This window comes from Acomys russatus, chromosome 11 (assembly GCF_903995435.1).
Source record: "Acomys russatus chromosome 11, mAcoRus1.1, whole genome shotgun sequence".
Lineage (NCBI taxonomy): Eukaryota > Metazoa > Chordata > Mammalia > Rodentia > Muridae > Acomys > Acomys russatus.
Genome location: NC_067147.1, coordinates 22823811 through 22850816, shown reverse-complemented (window position 1 = coordinate 22850816; position 27006 = coordinate 22823811). Strand labels below are relative to the sequence as shown.

The window sequence follows — 27006 nt, the reverse complement described above, 5'->3', positions numbered from 1 at the left end:
CCATGTAATCCAGGAGAGCATTAGGGCAGAAAAGACCTCAGGAGCTCCATGTTTGGAATGAAGGGGCATAGGAAGCTGCCAGCAAAAGACATCTCAAAAGGAGCTGCAGTCAATGAAAGAAGAGAAAAGGGGGAAGGGAGAAAAACCGAGAGCTGAGGAGTGCTCTAATGAGGAGGTGATTAACTTTCTACAGCTTCTGAGAGTCCAGTGAGATGAGGGTGGAAAATTGACCTTGCTGTTTGTCCAAATGGAGCTCATTAGAGGCCTTTGACAAGAATTTTAATGGAGTGTTAAGAGCATAATGCAGTTGGGATGAGTTCTAAGTGGCATATTACAAAAAATGAAACTGCATAGGAAAAGGATGTTGCTCGGAAGAAAAGGCTATATAGACAGAATGAATTATATCCTTGCAAAATATTTTACATCACGTTGTTTTAATTTTACATGTAACATTCTTTTAAATTTCAAATTATTCATTATTAAAAAAAAATTAAGTGGCTTGGCCACATTTACTTCTCTTTGTTTAACATACAGTCGGAGCTGAGGGGATGGGTCAGTCAGTAAAGAGCTTGCATTGTGATCATAAGGATTTCATTTCAGCCCCTGGAGCCCAGGTAAAACTTAGGCACAGTGTTGTCACATGTTTAAAACCCCAACACTGAGGAGGTAGAAATGGACAGATGCCTGGAGTTCACTGGCCAGCCAGAGGACCATACTCGGCAAAGTCCAGACCACTGAGAGACCCTGTCCCAAAATAAATAGATAAATAAATAAGCCAAAATATGAGCAGTACCTGAGGTCCTTTAGCCTCCGCACACATGCCTATGCACACACTCACACACACACATACACACACACACACACACCAAGCAAACAACAGTCCTTATTTCTAACCACTTTTATGCCTTAAGGTGGCACTCTACAAGGCACAGGAGGCCATGTAAACAAACATGTGAGTCACAGTCTCAGCAAACTTCAGCCTCAAAACACTTTCCAGAACATGTATGTGCACATAGGGCAGAAACAGACAAAAACAAATGTGCTGGGGTTTTTCTGATTGCTCACCTGCAGACTGACCTTCTCAGTAGCAAGTATCACACCTGTTTGTTATTGTAGCATTGCCCATTATCTAGCTATTAGAATGGACATTATGTTTTGTTTTGTTTTGTTTTTACTCAACACAGGTTTTCTGTGAAATAATCATCATCAAATTGACTTTTTTTTTCTTCTTCTTCTTCTTCAAAATACAATTTGCTTGGAAAAATTAGTCCATCTGACCTTACTTTATGCTTCCAAAACATTTCAGTTCCATTGCTATGAAATGCGGATGGCCAGTGGGTGGTCTAGTATTACTCTTGCTAAGTTCCAGAAGAGTTTTACAAAATATCACAAGCAACTAGTGTGTAAAGTACTATGCTGCATGGCTGAGCTAGTGAGATCTCACACAGAAAAGGTTGGACTTCAAACAGACCCGAGTTTTCATCACAGTCCACGTGCTTACCTGCTGAGTGATTTGCTCACATTACTTTAAGTCCACTGGCGTTCAGTTGCATTAACTCACAAAATGACACTATTTTCCCAACCATTCCATAGAAACTACTTTATAAGATGCACAAAGTCGAAACATTATTGTGAGGAAGCACACACACACACAGAGAGAGAGAGAGAGAGAGAGAGAGAGAGAGAGAGAGAGAGCGAGAGGAGAGAGTGGGGGTGGGGAGAGCGAGAGAAGAGAGAGAGAGAGTGGGGGGGGGGGGGGGGAGAGAGAGGAGAGAGAGAGAGAGAGCGCACGGTTTGTAGAAGAGCATCCATTTCCTTTTCCGTGCTGCACGATGACATAGGGGACATTGGTATGAAGAGTTGGGAACGGTTGCTGGGGCTCTTCAAGTTCCCATTTTTTCCTTTTGCTCCTATAACATGGAGCCTTTTGCAGCATATGTGCATCAAAAATTTCAGTTCCTAGGTAGCACTGCCTTGTGATCCAAAACAAATGCAGCAGCATATGGTTGTGTCCACCTTTGGCAACAGAGAGCCCCTCAGAGCATGCAGCAGAAGGCTCGCTCTGTCTTCTAGCTGACTGACCCATTTTGTAAGATTCCACCATTTAATTTTCAGATGGAATGCAAAGCCCATGACTAATATTTTATAATAATTGCTTTTAGATAGATGATGTCATGTTTAGACTTTGCTGTATTAATAAAGAGTTTTGCTTAACACATATTTATTAAAAAAAAAAAAAATCTTGCCAAATCACAGTGCCAAGAAGGTGGAATATCTATAGAAGAGTAGAAGCCCTGACATTTAGTTTAGCCAACTGCTGCAAACTGCCGTACAGAACCAGATCTATTTGAATGCGTTCTCACACTCCTTCCTCTTCCTGGATGTCACCAGCATGAAGGTAGCATGCTGTCAGAGGCAAGAAAAAAATTCGAGAGGATCATGTGTGAGTTTCCATTTCAATAAGGCATTCCTCTTTCTTGTCTCTCCTCGGTATCCCTTCAAACCTGGATTCCCCGTGCTCAGCAGTTTCACCACAATAAGGTTATGTCACAACTGTCCCTATTTCTTCTTTTAGTCCCTCTGTCTGCAGACACCTTTTCTGAGGGTAGGCAGCGCAAAGGGTTCTGCTTTTATAGTGACACTTTTAGCTCTAGCTACAGAAAAATCATATTTTCAATAAAGTTCATGGGTACTTTTTTGCCTTTTCCTGGCGAGCAGTTACAGTAGACGCTAGATCTGCAGTTTGGCAGGATGCTGAGAAGCTAGTGACTTTAAGGTTATGGGTATGGAGATGGGAGTAGGGGAAAAACGAAACACAATCTGGCTAGAAAGATTGCAGGTTTCCCCTTATGTTTCTTCCCCCACTCCCTCGAAGGGGAGGAAATCTACTTAAAGAGAAAGCACGGAAATTTTCTTTGTTTTCTAAAGATGAGATCTTTTTATATGTTTGCAGGCATCTCCCTCTACACCTCACCCACTTTAAGAATTGGTGGTTCCCTGGAGCAGATGCCAAAAATACCATCCCCACACTGATATCATGAACGCTGCATGGTCATATGAACTTACATTCATTTTGTTTTAATCACATTTCCTGATTTTATCAAGCCCACTGCCTAATTACTTTATTTCATCAGTGTGTGTGTGTGTGTGTGTGTGTGTGTGTGTGTGTGTGTGTGTGTCTGTAAGTAGATTTGGGTAATGTTTAACGGATTTAGAGTCAGAGAGAAACACTGTGAGACACTGTGATTGAGTGTGGATTATGCACTGTTTGACCAAGTGGGAATTTAAAAAATAATAATGTAGTTCTTAAGAGCTAGTAACAAGAAATACTTTGGCAAGAGATGACCTAAGTGTGAAAAATTTGTACAGAACTAATGTGTGTGTGTGTCAGAGGATAAACAGACAGGCAGGCAGGATTTGCCTGCCATGAAGTGTGGTTTCAGCATTCTGGAAGCTGAGGCAAGAAGACCCTAAATTTCAAGAATAGCTTTAGCTACATAGCAAGAACCTGTTCAACAAATAATCTGGATATTTGTTCGTGGGAGGTCTCAAAGTATCTGGATTATTTTACTGATAGCACATTTAATCCCATATGCCTGCAAAGTGTTTATGTTAGAACTAGAACCTCTTTCAAGGCTGAATGCAGGTGGACTGTCTTAGGAAGCAGCTTTCCTCACTCAACCCAGGCATTAGGACTCAAGGTGGAAAGTGTATGTGTGATTATACCCTTCAATTTTAAAAGAGGTTTGGGAATATTTTGAAATCAGGAAAATAATCTCAGTGAAATGGCATAACACAAAGAACTGGGATTATTTTCATTGACTGTAATGACTTCCACTGGTTTAACTGACTAAACATAATGTTATTGCTTTTCTCCTTCTTTCAAAATGAACTAACAGAGAAGAAAATCACGGTATTCGGACCTTGACTTTGAGGTAAGTTCCTATGAATTACTTTATAATTTTTAATTGCTTAATTCAAGATGGTCTTATAACTATTCAAACACAGCACCATATGTAGCTCTGTGAATATAATTCTGTCAGTATTTAATCACTATTTAAGGAAGCCAACGTTCTAAAATCAGGAACCTTACATTATATGTGTCTGAAAGTAAATGGTCTAGAGTTCTAATTACTCCTCCAAGGAATGCTTGCCTGATATTTCTTTTCAACTAAATATTTACTTTATAACTGCTGGTAGTATGTAACTTATATGGGAAGGAACCAACCAATCTGGGTCATTTAAATATAAGAATGGCAATTTCCTGATTTTTTTTAACTTAAGTAATTTTTCCAGTTTTACTTTCGTGAAGACCTGCAGGAATCCCAAGGGGATGGCTTGGCTAGTTGGCAAGGCTCTGAGACTGGCTTTTGCTGTGCTGTGACTCCTGTGCTTAGGTTCTCTGTGGTCCGTTTTCCAATAGCTAGCTAGTGTTGATTCAATGTGTGCCTGTGTTTGGTCAATGTCTTTTTACAGATATAAACAAGATGAGGAGTTTCATTTTTCCATTCTGCATTGAATTTATATTGATCCTGTGATATTGGTGCTGGAAGTCACTGAAATGATACTGTCTAGGGCAGCTTGTGCTAAGCACAAAATTAATGGTGTTTAAGTATCACATAAATGCACTTATGCATCTTGATAATTGGATGTGATTCATAGCCTGCTGACATAATTGGGTATAATATATGATAAATCTCTACAACATGTCTGTACCCTTGTGATGCATACACAGAGCTCAATACTCTTAACTGATACTTCCTGGAGTGTGGAAACTTCCGCTTCAGTCATTTCATTTGTGTAAGTGAATGCTGTGGTTCTGCGATGAACAATGCACATCAGTATGACACAGGGTGACTTTTATCCATTGTGATGGTTAGTTTCCTGCCAAGTGTCCAAGGAAAATGATTTTGCTTAGTAGTAGCTCAATTTGCCACAAGATAGTCGTGAAGAATCCAGCATCAATGCTTAAATTACAAATATGTAGGCAACTACATTATAGCCACATAGCTAGGGATATGTTTGTCACCGAAGCCTAAATTTTCAAGCAAAAGTACCAAATCGTTGTGTTTTTTTTTTTTAAATCAAACAAAAGTATTTAGCAGTCTTCACATTTGAAGCTGCCAGTGTCCTCTAATGATTAAATACTGTGTTAATCCATTAGACAGCGAAAGAATAAAGAATGAAACTGTTTCTGTTTTTATGTGTTATGTACAGCATGACCTTTCTTGTGACTACCTAAAGGAAGTTGTGTGTGTTTGTGTGTATGTGTGTGTGCATATGTGTACTCCTGAAAGCAATAATCTGTTTTGTTATCACAAAAGGATGAACATAAAAATTAACCCACTAGACTTCAATGAAAAAAATACAATAAAAACCTAGATCTGATATTAAGCTTCACTCAATCAACAAGCTATTAACGACAAAATTAAACACTGAAAACAAATCCTAGCACTCAAGAGGTGGACTATTGTTAGTTTAAGGGCAGCCTGGACCACAAAGCAATTTCCAGGCCAGCCCGAGTTACATGGGAAGAACAAAAACTGGAAGGAAATTAAATCACACTGTGTCACTGAGAATGTTAGAAGGAAAATGTTCCTTTTTCCATCCACTCTCTATGGCAACAGCTAGCAGCTTCCCTAAGCAGATGCTATGCCTTGTATTTCACGCATAAAACCAGAGTGTTAACAAAGATAGCTGTTAGGAGAGAACAGTTGTAGTTTAGGAGCTGATTTCCTTACCTCTTTAGCTGCTATAGTCATTAAATGATTATGGTAGGAGATGAAGCTTCCGAGGTGGGGCAGAGTGGGGGTGGGGCGGGGCTCGGAGACATTACCTTCCCCCTGTGGACCACTGGGAATTCCTCCTTCTTGAGCATGTGTACAATTCTAGGGCTGTGACAAAGTCTCTGTCAAAAAAAAATTTTTTTTTTAATTTTTCATGGTGCTAATATATGTACTTTTAACTTAGGGTAGCCAATGAAGAGCAAGCTAATTCCCTACTCCCTTACTAAATAGAGACTAGACTAGTTTGACTTATGTCAAGATCCATGTTAGCCTTCTCCCTGCATGGGCTTTATCGTACAATAATCACCAGAGACATTTTTTACCCTTGTCAAGCTGCTTTGTGGGCTCCTGAAAGCATCAGAAGTACACACCACCCAAGGCTCATATACAATTCTAATATTCCATTAATTCTTTTCCCTTAAAACATGAGGATTTCTCAAAAATATTTAAAACAGAACTGCAGCATGACCCATCTATACCATGCCTGAATGTATATTCAAAGTACTTCATGCCCTATGTTTACTGATGCTTACTCATATTTGCAAGGAAATGGAGCCAGCCTTTTTGTCCATCAACACAAGAATGGATAGTGGAAATGTGATACATACACACAATGGGATTTTATTAAGCCATAAGAAAAATGAAATTTGGACTAAAATGAATGGATCTGGAAATCATTGCATTAAGTGAGGTGACTCAGACTCGGATTTTTAAAAAAATCATGTGTTGCCTCTTACGTGCACATTCTAATTTTTAATATTTTATGCATATAAATAAGGGGTGTGGGGATGAGTGGAGACTATGAAACTAAGTAGAGGACCATAAGAGGGAAAATAGAAGTGTTACAGGGAGACACATGGAACAGGAAAGCTGAAGGCACAAAGGGCTGCGAGGCCCGGGAGTGAAGTGAGGAAGGAAATAACAAACACAAATTTTGTTTGAAAACTATTGTATTGAGACATAATTATTGTATGAAGATAAAAACAATAGCCTTCTTAAAAGTGTTAGTTACTATAGCTGGGATACACTGAAAGGACCTTCACGGTAAGACAGCATTCCTGACCAAAGAAAGGTAGATTAGAAATAAAGTGGAGAAGTGCTGATCCTTATGCTCTGGAAAGTATACAGAAAATATGATTATGCTTCTTCTATTTTATGTGACAAAATGTCTTCCTTAGTTAGTACACCAGCTTCTAGAAGAGATCCTGATATTCAGTGAGAGTGCATTAACTTTCTTTGTAGGGTGAACAGATGATTAAAAATTAAACAGCAGATTTTCAATGAAGTATGCTTTAACAAACAGCTTTTGCGCCATAAGCGACTATGGAGGAAGCACTTCAAAGGTATCCACTCTGGGCTGCAAAATGATCACATCAAACATGGCCCAAGGATAGAAATGGCAGTTCAAATCCAAGGAAAAGAAAAGACACAGAGGCTTGCAGAAGTATGGAATGCTCACAAAACAAGAAGTCAAAAATCAATTAACCAATGGTCAGTGGAAAAGAAATAAACAGAGTAATTTTAAATCTTATACCCCACAAGAGAAGTTTTTAAATAATGTGCTGCTAAAAACTGCTAAGCCTATTTGACTGTACGTTGTTTAGATTTTTTATTAGTTTCTATTGGAGAATAATTTGGTATGATATGGCTAATAATTTAAAGATGACTATGTTAGTAAAATTCAGGATAGATGGAGAGGGTAAAATAAGAAGTTATTGGTTTAAGTGGCTAACCCAGGAAGGAAGTGATGAGCTGGCCATCACAGGTGAATCTGTCAAATTTGCTCTTTAATTGAACATGGGACGGCAGGACAAAGATGGCTTGCATTTTTATATATATGGGAAACAGAACCAACAAAGCAGATGGACAACTGGTTAGGATGACTTCCAGTGTGGTGTTGGCATGAAGATGCTTAGTGTGATTCGAAGACTCAGACAGATAAAACTATTCATATTGGTGAAAACAAACAGCTCAAGGAATTCCTGGAAACATGATTGCAAATAACTATTATAAAATTGCCATGCATAATGGTATCTGTTCCATGTTAATATATATATATATATATATATATATAGAGAGAGAGAGAGAGAGAGAGAGAGAGAGAGAGAGAGAGAGAGAGAGAAAGTTTTTAAATCTTCTCTTCCAAAACACAGACATAACCCTTGTCTTGTTCTTCCACTGGAATCATGTATTCTTTGAAATGTCATAGGCTGTTTCTCACATAGCCACCAAATCCATGCGCCTCACTGAACTGCATCAATGGTGGTGAGCAAGGAGTGAGATCAGACATATATGTTGGATCATAGGACCACTCTTCACAGGGCTTGGCTTTTATTGGAAGAATTGGGGGCACATGAATAAGCACGAGAAAAACTAGAATTACTTGATATCACTAGAAACAAGGCTAAGCTATAACGCATGCTTTATATTAATTTCTAAATCGACAGCACACCAATTGAAAGAAACATCTTATTCAAAACAGGCTCCTTCCCGCTTTGTCCCTGAACCCTTTAGAGTAGGTACAAAGTACTAGACAATCAGGGTTTATTTTAAAGCACACATTTGAAGGGCAAGCAATTTGAACAATTTAATCCTAGACTGTATCCAGCACTTCTATATCATTACATTTAAACTGTTTCAAAAAATAATACATTTATAACAAAATATATTCTTGACTGGCACTGACAAAACATATCACTCAATTGGTTTTCTTACACCTCTGTACAGTTTATTTGAAAACAACGGTGCATATTTATCTACCTCAGCATATTTCAGACACAGATGCTGTGGTTCCTGGGGATGCAGATTATTGACACTCCCGATGTAATGATTCATTAACCATCAGCCCCTCACAATATGGCTTTCAGAATTAGGCCTAATTTGTTCAATATTCACCTTATTCGTTATCAATAGGAGTATTGGCATTCTTTAAAGGTCACTTTCAAAAGGCCACTCTAGAGAAAAGAAAGGATTACAGAGGAGTAATGAACAAAAACATCTCTAGGTCTATCCAGGTGGATATAGGCAATGCAAGTCTAGGCATAAAAAAAATGGTGATTCACCACACTTGTTTATAACTCATGTGAGCATAGGGTCTCCCGGCCCCTCGCTCTTAAGCTGAATTAAGAAAAAATTTCTTACATTCTCTGACAATTTCTGTAAGTTCAAAGAACCCATATGCACTAGTACAACCTCTCTTTATAATTCAGACTTTTTCTCTATAGTTCAAATACAACTCTGTGATTCACACTTCTAAATTTGAAAGTGAAAATCACTGGTTTATTGCAAATCTACTCTCAGTTCCTCAAAAACCACTTATGGAGGGGGTGGGAATGCGTAGCAGGCTGAGAAAGAGAAGGCATGTCTCCTGGCTAGAGCCAATACCGCACATGCTCCTTGGGGCTGAAGAGATGCCTGAGCATCCATGACTCACAACCAGCTGTATCTCCATTTCCAGGGGGGATCCACCGCCTCTGGACTCAGCTGGCACCTATACTCATGGGCACGCCCCCTTACACAGATACACGTATGTACACACAATTTCAAAATCATACAAAATTTTAAAAGTAAATGTCCTTTCTAATGAGGAAATGTACTTAATGAAAGGAAAAGATAAAATTTACGATAGCTTTTCATGATTCAGACACTCTTCTTGTTTCTACACCTAAGCTGTCTCATTCATTTTATTTATTCAGTTAGCATTCACTAAGCAGCTACTAACTACCAGACAGTGTGCTAGGTGTCAAGGATTCACAGAGGAGGAGATCACTGTCTATGAAGAATCCAGAGACAAAATATTAGTGCCAGCATTAGAAATCTCATTGCAGTACCTCAAAGGAACTCCCAATCCAGAGTTAGGGACCTACTACAGAGGATACCTAAGCCCTCCCCTAGTTTTCACTTCTCTCCCATCTGAACAGAGCATAATTTAAAAACCTGAGCAGTCTACAGAAGAATGCTCTCTGAATCTCTGGGATAAACTCAAAAGAGCAGCATGTTGAGCTGATGTGGGGACTCAGCCCACTCACCATTTGCAAAAGCAAAGTTGAGCTTCAGCCTCCTGGTCAATGAAATGGGGGTAATGGCTGTTGCCTCCTAGGGTTACTATGAGGCATTAGAGAAACAATGGCTGCCTTGTCTTAAGTGGCATTCCTCTGTGTGGTCTAGGGCTTCACATCCTTTGTGACAGCCTCCATGATATGCCTGTAAGGTCAGCCTCACTGCTGAAGCTGTAGCTACAGGACAGCTAGAGTTTATGCTTCAGGCCACCAAGAGTGAGATGGATGAAATGTCTCCTTGTCCAGAGCTATCAGACTTGGCATGCTCCAAGAATTTAAAGGGCCTCTAAGACTTCTTAAAAAATAATAGGTGCTTAAGACATCAGGTGCCTTAAAATCTCATTTTTAAAAATGTCCAAATTATAATGAATACGCCCTTAACGTATCACTATTTCTGTAATGTCAGTAGCTAACAGGTTCCAACGATGGCACATCTTTTTCGTTATAAAAGTATAAATTGAAAGAAAAGAGTTTCCATCTCTAAAAGAGGATTTTATTTGTCATTGTCGTTGTTTCTGTTGTTATTGTTTTTGATAAAAATGAAGAAGAAATAAGGAACCAAACTACTTGAGAGAGCATATATCCACTTAGTCAGCCTGGCAGCCATCTTGGGGCAAAGGTTAATTCATCCTTCACAACAGTGTTAAATGATATTAATTTGAGTGCAAAGGAGCATTACTATGTACAGATTTTTAATTACAAAACATCTCTAGAGTATTTGCAATGGATTTCAATAAAAGTAACTGAATTATGTATATACTTCCCAACAGACTATTTTTTGTGTCTCTACACAGAAAGTATATGCTAGAGTTTTTAATCATCATTATAAGATTTTAGAACATTGAGGTATAAATTGAATTTTATATAAATGTTGATTTCTTTGGGAAACAGGATTTAAGTCGTAAAAGAAAGAAAGAAGTAAACAAACAGACAAATAAACAAAAACCTTAAGTTAGTAAACATCCAAGAATAGTCATAAAAATGGACCGATAAAATTCATAAGCATGAAAATGTTTACTTAGGTGGCTAAGATCACCAAAAGTATAAATGCCACAAATGAAAGGTTTCTGAAGCTGGTAAGAGGAAACTTAATATCTTGTAAAACAAAACAAAACAAAAAAACCTAAAAGTACAGATAAGTTTTAAACTTAGAACATCAGTGGGTAGAAATCCTGCAACGCTCACTTGTAAAGTTGGCGTTCTTATGGACGGAAGCTACCTCATTCTTTACAGAGATATGAAGATGCACTTGAGGCTATCTATGAAGAAGATGGAATTGTGTGGATAAAACCAAACAGTCTGTGTGACGATGTGAGCTGTTTACAGCTGCTATAATTGATGCCCCTTCCAGCACGTAGGCTATTATCACTATGGTGATTTCTGGCAGTGCCACCGTTGCCACTTCAATTCAAAATGATTATCTGGCAAGAGAATATATTTGCAACTAATGTTTGCGAGTAGGAAAGGCTCTATATTTCAGCATCCAAATTGTCATTGGCCTCCATATTTATTGCAGGATATTTTAGCTTTGTTATTATAATACCTTTCATGGAACTATGTGAAATATTTCAAAACGATCTCTGGTTATATAAAATTGGCAGCCACTACAACTTTTGTTTTTCCATTGTATATTTTTAGTATGTACAATCAATCTAATTTTTAAAAATAAAATCCTCCAAATTCAAAATCAAGTACTGCTCTTTCAAAAAGACTCTTTCCATAAAACCTCCAATCAGTTAATGTATCAAGTTTCTCAATGATTCATTTGACACAGGCTTTGCTTTTTAAATATTCTTTACATAATGAAGGTATTTGATTACAAGAATTATTACAAAATTTGAATAAGACACAAACACAAACAAAAGATTCCTGTTGGAAAGACATGAACTAATTTAGCTCTTGGCCAGGGAACAGTAGTAAATTTGATTGACATTCCCAGCAACCTGGGACAAGAGAGCTCAGTCAAAGAACAGTCAAAATAAGCTCAGAAGGAAAAGAATGAATGAAGTGGCCAGAGAAACCTAATCATCAAATGCCTGCAGCCAAGCAGAGGTGTTGTGCCTTTGGAACCAGGAAGCTTCAGGACAGTGTGTTTCTTGTCTTTGAAGAAAGATAGTTTCATTAAGAAGGGATTCAAGGGCATGGTTGAAAATTGAGCTAATCAGAATTCTGAGAGAGAGAGAGAGAGAGAGAGAGAGAGAGAGAGAGAGAGAGAGAGAGAGACAGAGGATGATCCGAACAATAATTCATACCTTTTATTTAAATATAAACTTGTAAACACTTGGAGGTTATCTTATTTGCATTTCTCTTAGCTTCCCTTCTCACTTATTTAGTATCCTCATGTTTTTAATCACAGCTATAAATTTCCATTTCTTTGGATTACAATGCAATTAATTCTGTTGTTCTCCATTAGACCTTGAACTACCCAGAGGTAGTAATTCAGCCATATTTTTTTTAAACCATTGTTACTCAAGCATTTAGCACAGTGTGTGGTGTTCATAAGTATGCATTAAGCGATGCAATGAAGTGTGCTTAGTGAAAGGATGGTGGTATGACATCACTTCTACATAAAAATAAATGACTGTGTAGTAATGTTCATTTCTGTGATAATGTGGTGTTTTTTTAAGCATTCTGTGTGTCACAGGACAGTAATTTAATGAGTGTCTTAGGACCTGATAGTACATGGAACTACTTGTCTTCCAAGCTTAGGGCATACTGAATTTCTTTGCCAGCTACATAGTCCTCAAAAATCCTCTACTGAATTGCTTGTCTAAATCCTCACTCTCATAAATCTCCATCAGCCATCACTAGTCAAATGATGTTTGCCTGGTGTTTCTCTCTAAATCCGGCGAACCTGTTTCATGTACTCTCTTTGAGACTGATGGGAAGTTAATGGCGCGGTAATTGCTTGCTATGTTTCATGTCCCATCATGAGTCATGCTGCCGTGTTCTCATCCTCAACCACCTGATTCTTCAACAGCCAAGTCCCAGAACTCCAGCAGCAAGATGGAAATTGGTTACTGCACGACTTAAAATGGCAGGATTCTCTCACCGAAATGTAGGGCTTTGGGAGAGAGAGAGAGAAAAAAAAAAAGATATTAACATAACAGTGATTGCCATGACACTATTCATTAAGTTAGGAAATTAAAGTCTGCAGAGAAGGGGACAGGCTTTTATAATATGTTAAAATATTCAGTTTAATTTTCCATTTGTCCTTCTCCCTGTTTGTCCTTTCTGTAAGCATCTTTTTAGAAGAAAACTAAGCATTTCCAACCTTTCCCCAAAGACACACAACAAATCCTTCCATCTGAAAATATTTGCTAATGGAGATAGTGATTGTCTCATGAAAGTTCAAATCAGAGCCCGGACACAGATCTAATAGCCTCATGCAAAACATAGAAGCGAATGGCATTCAGATGTGTAGGTTTCAAAATACTGTGAACTTTTAAGAGTGCTGGAGAGTCATCAAAATGCCGATTCTGAAGTTTTGGGAGTGAACATCTCGGAAGAGGGCTTGGAGATGCGAACAGCGCATTCCCTGACACTCTGCTGCTAGCGTCCCTTAAATGCTTTGTATTAGAAAAATATTCAGCTCCAAATTCCCAAGATAATTCATACCTGCAAGCCCATTTGCTGGGTTATAATGAAGTAGAGAGAAAGGCATGTAACTAGGGAGGAAAGGAATTAATACACTTATACCTGTGATGTTAATAGCTCATCCGCCACACAATGAATACTCCAAACTGTGACTGCTGGCATTCTGCACCAGCCAGTAAGCAAGTAAATGGAACCTATGGGCCAGATCTCCCTTCTGCAAAGCTCAGCCATTATTCTCACTGAGAGTGCAAGAGTTTAGATCCCACATGTCTTTCAGGCGCGTTAGAGCTGTGAGTCAGCATTAATGGCAGTGCCTGGGATTATGTTTCCGCTTAGTGCAGTGAGCTGTTTGTTCTGTTTATAGAAAGAAGACATAAAGAAGCAATAGTTCCCATGACAAACATCAAGGACTCAGGTGCTTTACAAAGTCCAAATTTCTAACATTTTTTGCAGAACAGACTCAACTTTTAAGGGATGAAAAAAATCTTACACAAGAATGATGGCCACAAGAAGAAAAAGAAGGGGAAAAAAAAAAAATATATATATATATATATATATATATATATATATATATATATATATATATATATATTATATATTGTAACCTTGCAAGTGGAAAGAAAAGGCCCATTCTTTTTTAGAAAGAACTAGGAATAGGGAAAAGGATTTGCGACATGTCATTTGCATATGTGATGTCTTTGGGGACTTCAGGGCCCTGCCAGGATTAGCCTCAGTATTAAACAGTTTTTAAGAACATGTGAGTCAAATTAGGAATGAGAGCCACCCTGTTCTCTCTTGCAGAAGGTCATGCACACAAGGAAGAGGCACATGGAATTGTTTCAGGAACTAAATCAGAAGTTTCAAACTTTGGACAGATTTCGGGACATAGCAAATACAAGCGGTATGGTGAGTATATTCTGCATCCTAGGTGCCCCACAGCCAGCTGGGCCACTTCCGGGGGCAGCTATGCCCCTTGCCCTCCAGGACAACTGTAGAAGAAAAACAAAAATGAAAACTAGTGCACACAGGGAAATTAACAAGCCTAAAATGCACCTGGGAGAGGTGACCAGAAGACTTACTAAGAATCACAGAATCTCTAAGTATTTCATTTTCATTTAAAATGTACTCCCTGATAAGCTTTAATTAGGATTAATTATGTATCAAAGACAGGTTGGCTTCATGTGGGCATTGTACCACCAGTTAAAATTCAGATAGCTCAAATCTCTAAATAGTTTGCTAAATTTTTCCATTGTTATTCTAATGCCTGCCATTTTAAGGCCACAAAAGATAATACCAGTAGAAACATGATACAACTCAAATCAGAACAACACAATTTTATCTCCAGAAGATTTGTTTGTTTAGGAAAGGAGAGTTTTGGATGAAAGCCAATATCCGGAACTTGGGTTGTTGGTGGTAACCATTTCCTTCTCATTCATTCATACCACTACCATTTTAGTATAGGGCTCCATGAAATTAACTCTGTGCCCTTACTCAGTGCCTGGCACAGTCATAGCTTCAGAGAAGGCCTTGCAATGACTGGTAAGTGAACTGTGCCAGGACTCTAGGAGTTTGAAGTACTTGACAGCACAGCCACGAACTGCCTGAGTTTGAGCGGGTCTTGCAGCTCTTCACTCCTAAAGCTTGACTTTCTCTTACCTGAAACACAGAGCACAGCAATGAATGCTGTGTACAGACTTCCGTCCTTGTAACATTACAAAAACAAAGGCGAAGACACTGAGGTATGCTGGGTCAGCTGCCTCGCACCAGCTTTTCAGTTCACATGTGGTGTTCCTTGCCCAGGCAATGCAGCCTGGGGATGGTTCTTCTTTACCAGATAGTAATAGATGAATGATCAATATATAAATGAGTGTGGATAGATGATAGATAGATAGATAGATAGATAGATAGATAGATAGATAGATAGATAAGATAAATGAGATGGGTGATAGATATAGAGAGATACATAAACAGATAGATGATAGATAATAGATGATTGATGATTGATATATGACAGATAGATAAAATAGATAGATAATGATTTATAGATGACATACAATAGATGATAGATAATGATTTATAGATGATATATAATAGATTATAGCTAGACAATAGATAGATTGATTGATAAATAAATAGATAGATGATAGATAGAGGCAAATAGAGATAATTGGTATAGATAGTAAAATAATTTTTATAGACAGTTATATATACAGATGAAAGATATACTATATTACTTATACTAATATTATTTGTAATCTCCATATGTATGAATAACATGGCGTCTGATCATCTTCTATTGATTCTTCCACGTGTATCTTATGAATCTTAGTCCTAGCCAACTGGTTAATGAAATTAGTGAATGAAAAGGTAAGGGATGAAACACACATATGTCCTTGTATTTTTCCTTCATTCCTCCTAGTACTTATGCACTGTTGGACATGGTAAGTTACTGGTAAGTGATAACTATGGATTTATTTCACAGCAGTAATAGCTCAGTCCATGATTTTAAAATGAAGGTTATTCAAATGCTACATACTTTGCCTCTTAACTAGAATCTAAACAGTATATGTATCAAACTATTTTCTCCAAAGAATAAAGAAATGCTAAATATATAGAAGATACTTAAACTTCATGTTTTGTGAGTGATTCTTTCTCTACTCCTCCAAATATTAAATCATCAATTTTTAGCGAGCAGCAAACGAGAATGACACTACTGAGATTAGACCTAAACACATTAGCTACTCATTTCAGAATATTGAAAGCTAACATGAAAATAAATTGAAGAAACATCGAAACATCATTTTGTGTGTGTTTTCATTTTTAAGTAGAGGTTGTGTTTACAAGGCTGAAAGGCTTATGCACTAGCTACAGCTGACTGACTGCTGTAATATGATTGTAATTTCCCCTTGTTGTGTAAATTACAACAACTAGTCTGGGCATTAAATCATTAATGACACAAATGTCTGTATCTCTGTTTCCTAAGAGCCAAAGTAGTCTGCTAATCACACCACACTTTTGCGGTGGTACACCTTTTCTAGGAGAGATTTATAAATATTTATCATTTGGGAGTTTGGGAATGGGAAAGACACGGCCATTACTGCTGCATGACTATTGTCCTAAATATCTGAGAAGAGAAAAAAAGGGGTTCTTTATTCATCCCTGATTAATAACAAACATGCAAATGAGTTCATTATCCTTAATTCAGTCACATAGTTTGTAGGGATACATTGCTAATGAAAAATTGCATAATTGGGAAGACAGACATTTTTAGGGAAACAGTTTTTCTGTTTTTTGGGGAGGGCTGCCTCTTTCCACCACCTGCCCAACACTGCTAATGGTGGTCATTATGCAAAATAAAACAACCAGAAAAATCAAAAGGGGACTGAAATATCACTTAGTGTTTTTTTCTTACTTCTAGGCAGGAAGATATATACAATAGCCAATAAAGCAATGGGTGCTTTTAGGTGATCCGCAGAGGTAAAATTCTTCTACCTTGAATGGTTTCACAATTTAGTCAAAATCTCTTTCTTCCAAGCAGCTTCCAGGAATTCATCATCATTTAGAATAATCCTTCTCTCTTTTGCTTTGCCAAAAATTGTGGGGAGGTCGGGAGAATGAAGGAAGCCAAGAGAGGATTGTGGTAATGAAGAAGGAACAAAATAGAAAAGAGAGCTAGAGCATCTTAACCCTGCTGGACCTTTATATGCCATTCCTGGCTACATCAGCTGTTGGAAATGTTCAGGCATCTGCTATGCTTGGGATGGTTCTTAATTCTCAAATTCACCCAATATAGCTACTACTGATGTGTCCTGAAGCCAAATTGGCATATTCACAAACTATATATGTTGGATTACAGTAGCTCTGTAATTACTAGGCTTTTACCAATTACACTTCATTTTAATTGTCTCTTCTTTCTCCTGAACTTGAACTCAGAACAAAAACAAAATCAAGAACATACACTCAGGAACTTATAAAAGTCACATCATTTTGTACCATTATATCCAGGCCTCCACTGAAGCCTTCCGAAGCCTCTGTAGCTCTCTCTCTGCAGATTTCAATGATCCCTTTCAGCTATTCACCTGAGCCACAGAGTATATAAGGCTCTTTCTCTTATTAGAGACTACACACTACCCTCCTGCTATGCTATACCCAACACACGTGCAGATGAGCAGATTGTGGCCACCTACCCTGTCCACTAGCTCACTGACTGCTTGTAGCAGGTCTGTTTCCTTTGCCTGCTGGGTCCAGCAATCATTCCTCATGGAAGGGCAGGTGACTTCAGGCCAAAGGGACTACCACATATTTGTGAGTAGGGATGAAGACAGAGTTAACTTGGCAGTGTCTTAGAATAATAACAGAAATGGTTAAGAAACTCAAGTTATCATTTAATACTTGAACTCCACAGAAATTCAATTGATCTTAAGCTAAAAAATTATACAAATGATATTTAGATATTGTGCCAATGCTTAAACTCAGTGACTTTAGTTTCTGTGTTTGATCATTAACATATTTTTAAAACCAGAAGGGGATCCCAACTGTTCCAATAACAGCAAACGAGCTAGCATTTTGAATACCTGAAGTCCAGTCAGCATCAGATTAATTGGATTTTTTTCATCACACTAAAGAGTCCCTGAAAACTATTGTAAACACTGCTCTTGTCTAAAGCAGATAGGTTCACTCTGGGCTTGCTGCAGCAGAATTAATAACAGTGAGCCTTTCCATTGGTGGTTGGAAGCTCAAGTGACCCACAGCACCTACAGACTCTCAACTATTTATTTCTGTCTACAAAATAAATTCCAAGTTCATACTGCATGAAAGAACTGGTATGTGGACCTAGCCGTATCAGACTTTTAATCTTGGGTTCCTAGTGAACCGTTCTGCTTCTCCAGATGAGCTGTATTATTTTCCCCCCTTGAACTTAATATAATAGGAAGTGAAAAGCAGCTGGTAAAGAGTATGAGCTGAGGGAAAGCAGGTGAGAAGAAAGGAGAGATGAAGCATGAATTTTTTTAAACATATAGAGCTAAGCAAATCTTCATCTATCCTAAAAGTTTACTCTTCATTAGATCTTACTTTTCTTTGATTTCTTCATAATACAACTAATTCGTGATGTACTCAGGATTTTAGGGTTTTATTTGTAGATATAAGTATTTCTATAGATGATCTTGCTTGTATGATTTGATATGAGGTTTGAAGCACTGTGTAGAACCAATATAAAAACAAGTAATAATTTTGTGTTCCACTCACTAATTGGCTATAATGGATTGAAGACTATATTTGGGGAGGAGGATTGAGACATTAATGGCTGCTAGAGTATTTTTTTTATTAATCAGAGTCTCCTATAAACAACGACTGAGAAAAAATTTCAAGCAATCTTAGGAATCTTGGAGAATAAATTCAAGGGCTAATCAAAATTAAAAAGAGCTAGGAAAAGGACTAAGAGTGCGAAAATTATCTAGTGAAGCTGAGTTCAATTGTCTCTCATGGATAACGATACATTTTAATGACGTTCTGTGTCAAATTAAAGCCAGGATTAGTGTAAAAGCGTCAACCCTCACTTGACATCTCCCCTTGCAACAATCAGTAAACTCAGCTTTGATCAATACTCTATGTAATTTGGCTTTCATCAGATTAACCCCCTAGTCATTTCAGTGTTTGGGTTTTATTTTCTTCTAAGGAGTTTCCAGTTGTGATTTCCATCTTGTTCTTCGATGATACTCAGCTGATTCTGGGCCATTCAAACCCTTCCACTCACAGAAACCTTTAAATCACATTGATTTGAAATAAATCAAATTCACTAGTAAATCATAGCAAAATATCAGACAGAGCATTACTGTGGGAGTTTGTTCATGTGCTTACTGAGCCCTACAAAATGGCAGCTATGATGGCACACATAAGTCGGAGAAACCCAAGTCTTAGATAATAGGAGGCATGTGCACTAAAGCTTACTGAGTATTCTGTGCATATTATGAATGGTGAGTATTCACAAGTTGAAATATTCCCCTGTACTGCTGGATACATTTTCCATATGACTGTGATCTTTAAAGGAAAAGGTAATGGGTGTATCACCCAACTACATAGAATATCGTGGGTAGAGAATAAACATCCAAAACCCACGAAGTGAGACAGTATAGCAATGTATGAATATTCAAATATGCTAATTTATTGAAGAAAATGATTTAGTTTTGTTGTTGTTGTTTTGGTTTTTTGTTTGTTTTTTTCTCAATGAAGTGCTACTAGGTTGGGTGGGTTGGGTGACTATTTAGCATTAAATAATATGTCCTGAGAACTATCTTCACATTTGTTTATTAAAATTTCTGCCACAATCTTTAGATTTTTCTACATCTATTCTTATCAATGATTTAATTTTTCTTCGTCTTTTTTTGTAACAAACATCCATAATGACATTTGGATATATCATCTGCTTTGCCTTTCATGGTACTGTTCACATCTTTCAGTTCCTGAACTCTATAGAACAACTCAGTGACCATATAAAAGTGAGATTATTACTTTATTACTTCGTCCCTTGAAAGAAAAGTTATATTGAAACTTCCCTGTGTAGCTACCCTCAATTTTAAATCATCTCTGAATCCTAGAAATTGCATACTCTCTTCATGGCGAGAATAATACTAATAAAAAAAAAAAAAATCACCTCTGTTTTTCTCCTCAACAGGAAAACCCAGCACCAAACAAGAATCCATGGGACACTTTTAAACCCCCCAGTGAATACCAACATTACACCACAATCAATGTCTTAGACACGGAGGCAAAGGATGCTTTGGAGCTGAGGCCTGCAGAGTGGGAGAAGTGTCTGAATTTGCCTCTGGATGTGCAAGAAGGTGACTTCCAAACAGAAGTGTAACACAATCAAAGCAAACTGCGGTGGAGACACAATCAAATGCACTGACACTGAGACTTGGGAAGCCTGGCATTTCCACCTGGACAGTGTGACTTTCCTCGGTCAGGACCTTCCTGCGCCAACATCAGTGTTTTCGTATGGTAAATGCTCACTGGTCAGGCTAGTAGAAAGAAGGCCAAGTGTACAGTTCTCACCACCCCGTGTTGTAAGTACCCGTGGAATGGATTTGTAAGGTAATCTTTCTAGATAAACCTCAAGCAACAATTCATGTTGTAACAGCTTCATGTGGTTTAGTTTTCAGAAAACTTCACCATGAAGCACAATGTACATATTTATGCAGTTTTTAAAGTTTATAACAGTCTGTTTGGCCATTACTACACTTTTTACTTTATAATATAAAAGCAAAGTTTTTGTCATTAAATGAATGTTTGTTGAGCTACATTCTTCATTGCTTTAAATGCAATAAAGTAATAATCTCACTTTTATATGAATAATATATTTCACATCTTTATTATTGCAGTTTTCTCTAGAAGGCTTTGAGTAGCTTTCTCTGCTGCAGATGTGTATAAAATATTTAAAATGTTGTATGGTGTAAATAAACTTTTGTCTACATATCAGTTTTTTAGTGCATTTTATTTTGGATTTGTTGAGCAGAAATTTACATATTTATAAAGTTTTCTTTTTCAATACCGACACTGAAAATGTATTCAGAGTTTCAAAAGCATACCATTATTACTCTTTTAAACCTAATGATTTCTCAATGTAATAATAGTTTGTATAGTGCTTCTGTATTTCCTACTTACATGCCCTGTGGAACAATGCACCATGTAAACCGGGTGTCGGAAATCTGCGACCATCATCTCTTCATAACGTCCTCTTCTTTTCTGACTTGTGGCATAATGACAAGGGGCAGAGAACAGTAGGCTACTAAACGGAAAGCGATGCAGGGCAAGTGTTTTTGGTGATTCCATTTGCTGCACGTTTCACAGAAAACTACTTCTGCCTTCAGAGTTCTTCATAGCATAACCATCAATGAATATATCCGGGACCTTACTTATCCGATCTGCACCCTCCCCAGCAAAAAGAAAAGGAGCACGAATGTGCTTCCCCCTGATTGGAACTTTCCAAGCTTGAGATGAGCTAACTGCACAGAAAGCCCCCAGTGCCCCCTCTCATAGTGCTGTCTCTCGCTTATTCAGAACCATGTTCAGCAAGGCCAAGAAGGACTTGAGCAATTGCCAGGGTTTTGGGGTGTCTGGAAAGAGTGTATCATGTAGCCCAAGGCATTGAAGGTAACAAGAAGAGTGGGAGTGTCCTCAGTTGTCCCAGAGTGTTAGTTTGGTTAGCTTTTAGCTAAGCTTGAGCTGTGTGCTCCGTGTTTGGAACTCATGTAGATCAGTTCCTTCTCCTGGCTACTTTGGAGAACCCTGGCACACAGGACGAGAGGAATAGGCCACGGTCCTTCAGTCTTCAAGCGCGACCCTAAGCTGGAGCCTTAACTACACAGCTCAGGCAGAACCCCTGTCCCATGTTGAAAACATTCTCAGTGTCAAGGGGTTAAAAGTATATTTTTAGTCAGATTTTAAAGATAAAAGTGGTATCGCTATGAAAAAGTATAATATAAAGATTTTTCAATAAATTAAATGCTAATTATGATATAATTGCATAGTCTATTGAATTTATAACATGATTTTTTGGGGTGAGAAGGAAAGTTTGATAACTCTCCTTCTGTCTCATACCCTGCATTCCTCTCTTACATATACATGTACATAGGTACACATGTCTCTTTGTGTGTGTGCGCACACATTGAAATCCATGGTTCTCTGCTCCACCTCAGAAGCCTATCACTATGAATGAAGACTGTGTAGAAAGCCACTCGCTCCAATTTGTACAATCTTAATGTTTTTGAAAAATCGCATTAGTCAGGTGTTTCAAAATATAAATTCAGTAGGTTTAAACATACATAAACTCAACACATTAGATTACTATTTCTTCTAAATAGTGGCTGTCCTAATATAAATCCTTATATTTCTCAAGGTTTTTTTTTTCTCTTTATTTCTACTAATTCAATATTACATGGCAGTTAACCAGAAATTGCTTACCAAAATATTGTGACTGGAAGTTTGGGTTTGCTAGGAGGTTTGCAAAAATATCATCATGGCTCCTTTTATATTTTTGTTTTTTCATCTATATTTTTAAATCCAGGTGGAGAGTATGTAGGAATCATAAGGCGGGTCAGGGAAACGTCTTCTAATCTATTCCTTTTTAAGTTGTGTCCCACTGTTTCACACACCTGTGAGCGTACACACAAACACATCTTCAAGGCTAACTGCAGCTGTCCCTTACATGGGGATGAGTCCTGGGCAGTTCCTTCCCCGCCCGCTGTACTCCTAGCCTTCCAGGTCATTGTGCCCTTACACTAGAGGTTTTTACCCTTTACACACATCTAAATTTTAATTATGCTTCAGGTAAAACATGAATATTTCATCTTGATGGTGTTTTCCATGATTTTCTGAGCTACAATCAATTTCTACTGTGACCGCTTTGGACACCATTTCTGTACTCCTCTTAGGACCTCTCAGACCTTCTATCTTGTTACTACTTCTGACATCCTCTGGTAGACTGTAAGTGCCTAGAGGGCAGAATTCATATCAGGTCCATTTTGTATTTCTTACGGGACATAGCACAGTAATTTTCACACAATAAATGTTTGTTAAATTATTTGTGGTATTTATTTTAGTATTTTTTACAGGCATGCACATCAAATCACACACACTTCTAAGTATTAAGCAACTATGATGGATCTGCTACTATCTCCAGCAGTTAGGATTCCAAAGGATCTGTGTTTTAGGTAGTTGAGAATTGATTAGAAATGCCAAACACTAAGGCAAAATAGGCAATTTTACTTAAGTATTATTAAAGGCTTATTAATATGGATCACTTCTTTTTGTTATTAGTAATAGCATGTGAGTCAATGAATAATTAACCCATGGGACTGGAGATATGGCTCAACATTAAGGGGCCCCTTACAACTCTTTTAGAAGACCCAAGGTCAGTTCTCAGCACCCATATCAGGTGGCTTACAACTACATATAACTCTATCTCTCAGGATACCTGAAGCCTTTGGCCTCTACAGGTTATACACACACACACACACACACACACACACACACACACACACACACACACACCTACCCACACTATACAGCCATATATATATATATATATATATATATATATATATATATATATATATATATATATTGCACCATAAATAAATAACACTCCAGTATGTGAGCAAAGGTGTACTGGCTCCTATACTGCAGCCATTTCCCCAATACTGGGGATTATGAAGTTCTCAGATTTAACTGTAAATGTTCTGTTGAAGTATTTTCAGATAAGAAACAAAGGCTTTAAAATGGAAACATGCCAGCTGTCATGGGGTAGGAGGGCAGGAGCTACTTTATTAGAACTGTGGAGTCTATCCAGAGTGGCAGGCAATCCTAAAGATGACCTTCCCGACATCCTAGGTGTACTTTTACCTATATTTGATCTAGGTACAGATAATACTACACTGGTTTTATTATCGCCAATTCATTGCAACTGGACACCAGTGAGATAAACGAATGCAAACTCTCGGATTATCTTCAGCCCATCTGTAAAAACAAGTGATCAAGCCTAAAGAGTCAGCGGTTAAACCAACGCTCAGGAAAGTGTAGCATGTCGATGTAAAATTCTCAGTTTCTCAAAACTACTGTCAGGCTCTAGTTCCTCACAATTCATGTCAGCATCGACTAATGAAATTCTACCAATTTCCCACAGTCCAGGCAAGTTAATAAACTAATGTGTCTCTGGTGTTTCGGTCGACACAAAGGTTTCCATGGTGACAAAACCATCTTGTCCCTGAGATCCTTTTACAGTGAGATTTGTAGCTATGATAAGTGCTGCAGTAAATAGATTTCAGGACCAGGAAAATTAGAATGTAGGGACAGACAACAACAACAACAAAGCCTGGGAATCGATGAGAGGGCAATCATTTTCATCTCTCGAGTTGCAATCGCAGAGATAGAGAAAGAAAGACTCATTCAAAAATACTGCACTGGAAGCAAGGGCATTATTGCAAGATGAACAGAACAAGCATCTTCGGGGTCCAGCAAGAAACACTTTCCTTTGTGATTATCCAAAAAAAAAAAAAAAAGGAAAATAAAAATCGAGGTATGGGAGGGAGTTCAACAAATCATGGAAGTCTCTTATGAGGAGTCAACTCTGAGGAGGTTTTTTGTTTTTTAACCTCCTAGAGCTTGATTAAACTTTGTTTAAATTTGTTAAAACTCAAGGATAATTCAAAGATCAGGGCCCGAAGAAAGCAAGCTGTCTTAACTACGGTTTAACTAAATTATTAATATTTTGTTCAGATTGGTAGTAGGTACAAACAGTTCAATTATGGGACAAAGAGTAGGAATTGAGGGCTGGAGAGATGGCTCAGAGGTTAAGAGCACTGAGTTCAATTCCCAGCAACCACGTGGTGGCTCACAACCATCTATAATGTAAGCTAATGCCCTCTTCAGGTTGCAGGTGTAAATGCAGGCAGAGAGCATGGTATACATAAAATAAATAAATCTTAAAAAAAAAAAAAAAAGATTAGGAATTGAGAATGTCTGTTGTCTGGTCTCATCATGGAACCCATTAACAAGGAGTCCATCCACAGGGTCATCTGAGAAACGTGCAGAGAAGGAGATCTTTGTAATAAGTAGTCTCTAGAGCACAAGTGGTTAGGCAATTTCCTGGCATTTGCAGTTTTCCATATGCATACGATTCTAGAACAATCTGGCCCAGTATATGAAAGCTGGGAATGTTATGAGACTGCAGAGAGGCAGATGGATTAGGGAGAGACTTCCGAAAGCATGATCCTGGGTGTCAGCAAGACCAGTAGGATTTGAATCAAAAGAGGAGAGAGAGAGATTGATCAGGATAAAAGCGTACTTCATCCAAGCCAAAAGGCATCTGTGCTCTCTTACAAAAACATCAGAGTCACTCATGGTGCCTTTGTCCAGCTGTAAAACCCTCACTTTTCTAAATTTGTTTATGTATTTTAATTTTCTAGAGATCTAACAGAGAAAACCACTTCAGGTGACAATCAGTGCAGTTATGTCTAACAGTGGATTCCATAATGCAAGATGAGTCCATATATATAGACTCAGATATAGTTGAACATTATCACAGGGATAGAAATTAAGCCCTCTGAAGTGAGAGGAATGTTTTCAAAATCACCACTGTTCAGCCAACAATGATTAAGAGAAAGCATTAACTTGGGTTAGAAAATATGGCACTTTAACAAAACTGATTCTAAAGTGACAGTGATAAATATTACAAGGAAAATTATAGCACCTGCTTTTGTTTTTAAAGATGTATTTTCTTTAATTTTATGTGTGTGGGTGTTCTACCAGCATTTGTGTGTTCAGGGCCCTCAAAGGACAGAAGAAGGCAGAGACTCCCTGGAACCTATATAACAGACACCTGTGAGACACCATATGTAGGGTTGCGAGACACCATGTGAGTGCTGGGAATCAAACCTGGGTCTTCTTGAAGATCAGCCAGTGCTTTTAACCACTGAGCCACTTCATCAGCCCCAGTACAAGCTGTTCATCTGATCTTGCCAATCACCTCTTAACCTAATGTCCTGTTTGTTTCTGTGGTGTTGGGATGCTGTCGCCGACATGTTGAAGCAATGCAACTCTGGTTTGGAAGTCAGTAGTCCTTAAAGTGTAAGGTCAGTGAGCCCTTACATCCAGGGACAAAGCAAAATGCCACACTGGCAAGGGTGCTGCAGTAAGAAAAGAGACTACAAATCGGTCGGAACGAAACAAAGGACTGGAACATTTTTTAAGACAAGGGACCGGGGTGTCTGTAAATTTCTCAAACAAAAACAGCAAAAAAAAAAAAAAAAAAAATCCCTTATATTTTTATGTTCGGACATACAAAGCTTAAATTTCCAGCAAGAGTCCTGCAGAACGAGGCTGCTGTCTCCCATGGAATTACAAACTAGACATACATTCTTCCTTGAATATTGTATTTCAAAGGGATGGTTCCTACATCCTTGAGAAACAGCCTCTGGCAGGTAAAACTGCCATGAATGTGTTTTTAAAACTTTACATCCCAGAGAGGCAGATAAAGAATTTACAAGTTTTCTAAAATAAAGGAAATATAAAATAAAAGAAAAATGAGCACAAAGGAGACGTGCAGGCAGGGGCTTGTCCAAAGTTTAGTCATGTTGGGGAGGACATTAAGACCCTTGGAGGAAGCGGACTACTAGAACAGCACCAGAAAAGGAGCTGTACTGAAGAAACCTGCCACAAACTTAGGGGTCCAAAGCCAGTCACCTCAATGCAGCCAGAACATCTGAAATTCTTCATTTGGCATCTAGAACAGAAGTTGCTGTGTCAAAACAGTTCTCCACTTAGAGACCACCCACGCAGCACGTGAAGAAGACTATTGGAGATCCACTGTTGAGTCAAAACTGCCCACCCACAGTGGAAGCACAGACCTCCATTCTGGAGTGACTTCCCACAAAAGGAAAGATGCACAGTTGGCAGGTCCAGCATCAGCACCTCAAGCCCCATGCTTTCTATTTGACAGCTCAGAGCTGTGTCCATTCTCAATAACAAACAAAAGTGCCTGAACTAATATCTGTCTCTTTCGTACTCCC

At 38.1% G+C, this 27006-nt stretch overlaps 1 protein-coding gene across 2 annotated transcripts in view; it reads left to right on the top strand.

Moving 5' to 3' along the window:
- The window catches only part of Adgrb3 (adhesion G protein-coupled receptor B3), a 707858-nt gene extending 686715 nt beyond the window's left edge, over window positions 1–21143 (top strand). Inside the window, exons 29-31 of one of the 2 annotated variants that reach the window (XM_051153001.1) lie at window positions 3900–3935; window positions 14243–14347; window positions 20115–21143. In XM_051153001.1, the coding sequence (XP_051008958.1) occupies window positions 3900–3935; window positions 14243–14347; window positions 20115–20303 (330 nt within the window). In that variant the 3' untranslated portion in view covers window positions 20304–21143. The remainder of the gene's footprint in view (window positions 1–3899; window positions 3936–14242; window positions 14348–20114) is intronic. The other variant, XM_051153002.1, reaches the window with a different exon arrangement.
- The last annotated feature ends 5863 nt before the right edge of the window (window positions 21144–27006 follow it).